This window comes from Notothenia coriiceps, unplaced genomic scaffold (genome assembly GCF_000735185.1).
Source record: "Notothenia coriiceps isolate Sejong01 unplaced genomic scaffold, NC01 NC01_scaffold00003339, whole genome shotgun sequence".
Classification (NCBI taxonomy): domain Eukaryota; kingdom Metazoa; phylum Chordata; class Actinopteri; order Perciformes; family Nototheniidae; genus Notothenia; species Notothenia coriiceps.
The window spans coordinates 59,319-66,361 of NW_011336040.1; the positions used below are offsets into that span (position 1 = coordinate 59,319).

The following is a 7,043-nucleotide window of genomic DNA, read 5'->3' on the forward strand; positions in this document are numbered from 1 at the left end:
TAAGGGGCGTGGTTCGGCCCGACGCGAGGTGCATCCACTGAAAAACTATCCAGCATCAGTAGCATGGCTTACGTGGTCACTTGTATAGGTTGAGGTTGTTCGAGGCTGTTGCTTGGCGTGGCGAGAATATTGCTCCACTTTCTCCGGTCCCCGAGATTGGGCTTCCAGTAGCTACTGGAGAGAGCTTTACGCACCTGTGGCCTACTAACGGTCATCATTTCTCTGCTTTGTTTCAAGACCCGCATCAGAAAGCTTTTGAATGGTGCTACTTTTCCAGTTGGTCTACCTGCTCTTCACGTAGCTCTGCATGTCGTAGTTTAGGTGCTTTTTTTTCTGGAGATAGGCACTGCTCAATCCACTCCTCCATAGTAAGACCCCCCCGGAGGTCGAAGTTAATCTTAAATGTTTCCATCTCATGCTTTGTAAGTTTGTTTCGTAACGGAAGAAATGTAAATATATTTATAAAACTGACAAGTCAAATCAAACAATTTGATTGGTCGATAGCGTTTTTGCGGACCTCTTTGATTACAGATTTGAAAACATCGTTGCTTGCTTTAAAAGTAGCACAATTCATTATGTCAAACCTTGGAAAGTATCTAGATATCCCTGCCCTAATGCCAAAGGAACTGCACACTGAATATGTTTTGCCGTTTGATGTCTATGTCTGGACCGCTGCGTAAAAAGAAGGGTTTCTGCCCCGTTACTTCTCCGCTGCTTTCTTGTTCCAGTTTCAGCCCAACTGTATACTGTTTTTCTCAGACGCGGAGGGATACTGACTTGTTGTGAAAAGTAACTTACAATTCTACCCGTGGTATACGCTCAGTATATCACGGCTAAAAACCAATCAGATTGCTTGATTTGACTTGTCCGTTTTATAAATATATATATACAGCACACAGTCCCTAATCCAGTGGGAATGAGGAGATGCAGTCAATCCAATTAGGTGGGAAAGGCAAATATACCCTGTTGTGTTTGAATGCCAGAGACAAGGTTAGGCTAAAAAATATGTCTTCAAAGGAAAGAGCGTGGTATAAAAAGCTTATTTGACTTTAGTAGAGCCTTGCATTAGAAGGGTGTATTTATGTCGTCTGAGTACTACTTTCTTTATCTCTTTGCCTACTATATTGTTATTGAATAAAACTTGAAGGTATTCAGCTGCTTCCCGGAGCTGGAATAATGTGATTAAGAGATACAAATAAACGAATAAACACTTAAACGGGTGATCTTTCCCGGAGACGTTTGAAGTCATAGTGAGGCGCCTGTGCAAGTTGTACTTCTTCTTCTTCTTTATTGAAGCGCCCTGTAATCACCAGACCAATGTATTCATCAATCTTTAGAATCTTTCAAATGCTAAATGTATAATATATTGTTGGCAGTGTGAGTAATCTTCCCCCCCCCTCTGACTCCTTCAGGTTCCCGGACTGTGACGAGTCGTACCCCCGTCCCGTGGACCTGCTGTCCAGCTCAGACTCCACCGACTCCCCCATCTCCGTCCAGAGGGACTACGGCTTCTGGTGTCCCAGAGAACTCAAAATCAACCCCGAGCTGGGCTACTCCTTCCTAGGGGTCCGAGACTGCTCCCCCCCCTGCTCCAACATGTACTTTACGCGCGAGGAGCTGGCGTTCGCCCGCTATTTCATCGGGGTGGTGTCCATCGTCTGTCTGTCCGCCACCCTCTTCACCTTCCTCACCTTCCTCATCGACATGTCGCGCTTCCGTTACCCGGAGCGCCCCATCATCTTCTACGCGGTGTGCTACATGATGGTGTCCCTGGTGTTCTTCCTGGGCTTCCTGCTGGAGGACAACGTGTCCTGTAACGCAGCCAGTCCCGGCAGGTTCAGGGCTGCCACCGTGACCCAGGGCTCCCATAACAAGGTAAGAGGTCTCTGTGTGTTCTGATGCTGTTTCTCCACTGCCCGGTCCTTGGTACTGACCCTCCATGGTCTCTGCCCCAGGCCTGCACCCTCCTCTTCATGGTGCTGTACTTCTTCACCATGGCGGGCAGTGTGTGGTGGGTCATCCTGACCATCACCTGGTTCCTGGCTGCTGTTCCCAAGTGGGGCAGCGAAGCCATAGAGAAGAAGGCGCTCCTGTTCCACGCCTGCGCCTGGGGCATCCCGGGGTTCCTCACCGTGACGCTGCTCGCCATGAACAAGATCGAGGGGGACAGCATCAGCGGGGTCTGCTTCGTGGGGCTGTACAACCTGACGGCGCTGCGCTGGTTCCTGATCGCGCCTCTGGGACTGGATGTAGTGGTGAGGACGAGTGTTACACATGCAGTGAGATCTTTTCTATTTATAGATTCTATTTTAGTCTGAATGATATGCAGAATACTTACTTTGTTTGGTGACAGTGGCTCCATCTTAAAATGATATCAATAATGCATTTATTGATAATACGAAATAAACAAGTTCAAATAAGATGTGCATTTAAAGATACAAAAGAAAATGAAATGAAAAACAAATATCTACAGTATATAAAGAAATGGATAAAGGCAACATGTGTAATACATGCTAAAAATACAAATATTGATATAAAAATGTGAAGTTAAAGTAAAATGTGCACAGTGCTATTCATTATACTACATGTATATCACAATATGCAATGTTGTATTGGTATGACTAAGATATTGATTCTGAATGAATCAGCAGTATACCAAAGTGCACAGCTGGGTATTGGTTCCAAAAAGTACCAAGAGGTATCATAACATCTAAAGTCCACCTGCATTTCATTCTTTGGTACCAAGATCTAGAAAAGAATAGCTATGTTCACCAAGCGTTCTGACATGTATTGAGACGTGTGAGTGGCACAGCGCTGCAGCACCTACAACCCACACAGGGAGTTCAGCACGGTGTATCTCACCAAGTCGAACCCATCCAACATTTGAAATGGTGGCTACACCACAGGTCTGTAGTGTCTAAATACAAATAAAATAGTTATTTATAATCTAATGGTAACAGATCAAGTCTGTACGCCATGATCTCCTTCTCAATCTGAGTGAAAGCATCCCCCCCCCCCCTCTCGTTGTGGCAGGTGGGCGTGGCGCTGCTGCTGGCAGGCATCGCCGCTCTGAACCGCGTGCGCATGGAGATCCCTCTGGAGAAGGAGAACCAGGAGAAGCTGGTGAAGTTCATGATCCGCATCGCCGTGTTCTCCGTGCTCTACCTGGTCCCCCTGCTGGTGGTCCTGGCCTGCTACCTCTACGAGAACAGCTACCGGAGCATCTGGGAGACCACCTGGGTCCAGGAGCAGTGTCGGGACTACCACATCCCCTGCCCCTACCAGGTGAGGACCAGAAGCTTCTCATGGGGTTTCAACTGAACCAATCATCATCATCTACAGCCTGTGCTGCATTCCACTTATCATTCCCAATATCATTTCGTACATTATTTATAACTTATGAAATCTGCTTTGGGCACAAAATAGATTTCACTTACATGTCTGAAATATGTTGTGAGTTCCCTTTGTTGTAGCCTAACACTAGCTCAGCTTGTCTGCATGCACATTGATATCATCACATCACATCACCTGTAAATGTCTCTCCTTCTTGACAGAAGGAAACAGGATTTATAAGGGATGGTAGAAATGTAGAATATATGTTCAGTATCTGTATATATACAATAATAATAATAATAATAATAAATGATATTTATATAGCTGCGCCTTTCAAGGGACCCAAGGTCGCTGTACATGGTGGACAAACAAAACAAACAGACAATCAAAGGGCAAACAAAAAATAAAGGAAGCCGGGGGACCAAGAAAGGGCTAGGGCCCGAAGGCCAGGGTGAACAGTTGTGTTTTTAATGATGATTTGAAGATGTCCAGGGAGGCAGCATTACGGCAGGAAGTGCATTCCAGAGGGTGGGGGCTGCAACACTGAACGCCCTGTCCCCAACAGTTCGGAGGCGAGAGCGGGGGATGGAGAGCAGGCCCGTGTCTGAGGACCGCTGACTCCGAGAAGGGGTGTAGGGATGGAGGAGGTCCGATAAGTGGGGTGAGGGTATGGAGGGACTTGTGTGGCTTTGGCTGTCTGTGGAGACCGAGTTCCCCCACCTCGCAGAAAAAGCTGTAAAAGTGCTCATTCCCTTCACCTTGACCCAGGGGCGGACTGGCCATCTGTGTGTTCTGGAGAATCACAGAACGGCCGGCTTGGTTCGCTGACGGCCGGCACCGCCCTTTATTTTTTATGTTTTTAAACGGCATCATTTAAGTTGTGCTGACAGGCCACGGAGGTCCGTTCAGCGGGCCGTTTCCACGCAGCGAGGCTCCCCCCCCTTCCTATAGTGCTCTACCAATTTGTGTGGGCTGGGCTGGGTGAGATTCCAGGGCTGATTTGTTGTCCCAGTCCGCCCCTGCCTCCACCTACCTGTGTGAGTGCGGGTTTTCCGCATTGACTTTGATCAAAATCAAGTAGGTCAAGGCTGCAGCCAGAGGATGATCTGTGTTTATTCCTGTCTACATTGCATCCCCGCATCATCCGCCTGTGCGCATCGAAGACGCAGACTCATTGTTCCCACTAAAGTAGTCTAATAAGGAGGCAAAGTTGACGTACAGTGTGTTGCCAGTGTAATTTGCTCACATTGGGTCAACGCGTCATAGAGCGACCAAGTCATTTAATTGGACGAGAGGCATACTATGAGAGCTGGTCACAGGGATGCGTTCAAATTTAGTCAGTAATTTGAGGAAATGGCGAACGCAGATAAAGTTGAGCTCGAAAATCCTCCAGCATCGTTGAAGTCTCCGGTTTGGGAACATTTTGGTTTCGCAATTTCATACAAGGATGACGGACAAAGACAGGTGGAACCAAAGCTGTTTGTCGGCATTGTTCAACTAAAATTGGGGTAGGCTCCAGCCATACCAAGAAATGGCTTAGCCCCACCATGAAAAATGATGTTAAAGTAAGCAAAATAAAGTCTGCCAACTTGCGCTGAGAAAATTGCACAGGCAGCAGTTAGTAAGATTGATTTCAGTAGCCACTTGTCTGGAAATACCGAAGACTAAAAACGGTTTTGAAAACTTTTGTCACGTAGTGATCGTCTTCTCGATAGAACATCTTTGATAATGTCTTCTGGCCAATTAGAATCACGATAACGGCATGGTGTTGTTGCAGGAAGTCCCGACGGAGAATACTTTTGCTGTAGTACATCTCTATATACATCGATACAACATTACATGTTGATAGAAATCAACACGTAATGAAATAAGACCCCACGGTTTGCTGATTGATAAGTGCGGTGGCCTGTCTTTCATTTTGAACACACAGAACAATGGGGGCTATCCACCCTTATGCCACAAATGTATAAGTAATTCCCACAGCCTGTTCCCTCTGCTCTCTGTGAGGAGCAGGCAAGGTTCAAGCTTTTCAGAGCAAAGTAAAGAAAAAACAAAAATGGCATTCATTTTTTTTTTCAAAATAATGTTGTGTAGTAGGCTAATAGATTTATTTATTTTTCTTACTCAAGAGTGTAGCCGATGTGTATTTTATGTTAGTATTTCCCAAAAAATGTACTCCGCCCTGCAGGGGTTGGGTTTCAGCATGTCACTCTTTCACTTGTGGGGAAATTGCAGGATTGGCTCCAGGTCGCCGCTTTTTATTTAGATACAAGACAAAATGTGCCTTTTATTTCATGAAATTTCAATTTTGGAATTAAACAATAATAAATTAAAAAAAGAATAATGTGTGTTATTAGTTGAGTAATAAACAAGTGTGTATTTAGAAATGAATAACAAATTAGAAAAAAAAAAGATTTAAAAAATACATATTTCAGTATTCTGAGCCGTGGCTGTGATATTGAGTAAAAACATGTTTTTATGAACCACACAGGCTTCGCGATCTTCCAAGACCGCCCGACGGAACCAAGAATACGTGCTGCAGGCCCACGAAAACATATAACGGCAATAGAAATACATTGCTTTCAAATGCGTTTCTGTTCTGAGCACGAAAAAAAAAAGGGAAAATCCTGTTGGTGGACACGAATCCAAGAGATTAAATGTCGTGACTCTTAACACGAAAATGCCGTGCGACTGGGTTGGTAGTCTCTAACTTTAAGATTCCTCTCCTGCCTGATGTTCGGGTGTCAATATCCAGGGTAAGTACGTGTCTCATACTTTAAAGATTCCTCTCGCTGGCTGATGTTCAGGGTGTATACTCAGTATGTTGTGGTCTCTACTTTAGAAAGAAGTCCTCCTCCTGCTGATGTTCAGCTGTATACCCCTCAGTATGGTAAGTGTCTCTAGCTTAAAGAGTCTGCCTCGCTGGCTGATGTTCGGGGTGTCATATCAGCTAATGTAGTTAGTACTGCTAAGCTTTAAAGAGTCTCGTCCTGCTGATGTTCAGGTGTATATCAGATGTAGTGTCTCTAGCTTTAAAAGAAGTTCTCCTCGCGCTGATGGTTCACGGTGTATATCAGTATGTAGTGCAGGGGTGCTCAGACTCATTTACGCCTTGCCGCTGGACGTAGAGTCTGGGCAAGTCTGGGCCGGGCTTCAAGTTATCCGCAAACATATTTTAAAAAATACAACATTAAGCAGTCTCTTCAAACAATCTTCTTAAACATGCAACTGTTCTTCACACAAAGCACTTACACGTTGCTGTTCTCTTGCCTACTCGCTTGCTGGTAGAGACCTGCGCAGCCTTCTCCTCCACAGCAGCTGAGCCACAATTTTGGGGTTTGAGGGAGGAGCAGTCTGAAACCCTCAGACGGCTTGAAGATGTGCATCAGCTAAGCTGGACCTGTACTTTGACTATCGAAGTTGCATGGTGGAGAAGAGCTGTTCACGACATAATGTGGGGCCTCCCAACAACGCGCGCGCGGCTTGAACACTCCTGGAAATCTCAGGGAAGGACAATTCTCGCATGAACTGTCCAACGGGCTTGTCGCTTTCCCACATTCACTTCCGTGAACTTGGCTTTGAGCCTTCAGAATTGCACTCAGGTTCGATGAGCTCGCATTTGAAAGCAGCACCAGGGGCATTTTCCACATCAAAGGAGAAGCGGGTCTGCAAACATTTGGAAAAGTGGCTCTGTGTGTCTTGAAAGTCTG

At 45.7% G+C, this 7,043-nt stretch overlaps 1 protein-coding gene across 1 annotated transcript in view; it reads left to right on the plus strand.

Annotated features, from left to right (window-relative positions):
- The window catches only part of LOC104941384 (frizzled-3-like), an 18,728-nt gene that overhangs the window by 1,677 nt on the left and 10,008 nt on the right, over positions 1-7,043 (plus strand). The window contains exons 2-4 of the mRNA XM_010766475.1: positions 1,413-1,875; positions 1,956-2,255; positions 3,034-3,285. Of these exons, the coding sequence (XP_010764777.1) occupies positions 1,413-1,875; positions 1,956-2,255; positions 3,034-3,285 (1,015 nt within the window). The remainder of the gene's footprint in view (positions 1-1,412; positions 1,876-1,955; positions 2,256-3,033; positions 3,286-7,043) is intronic.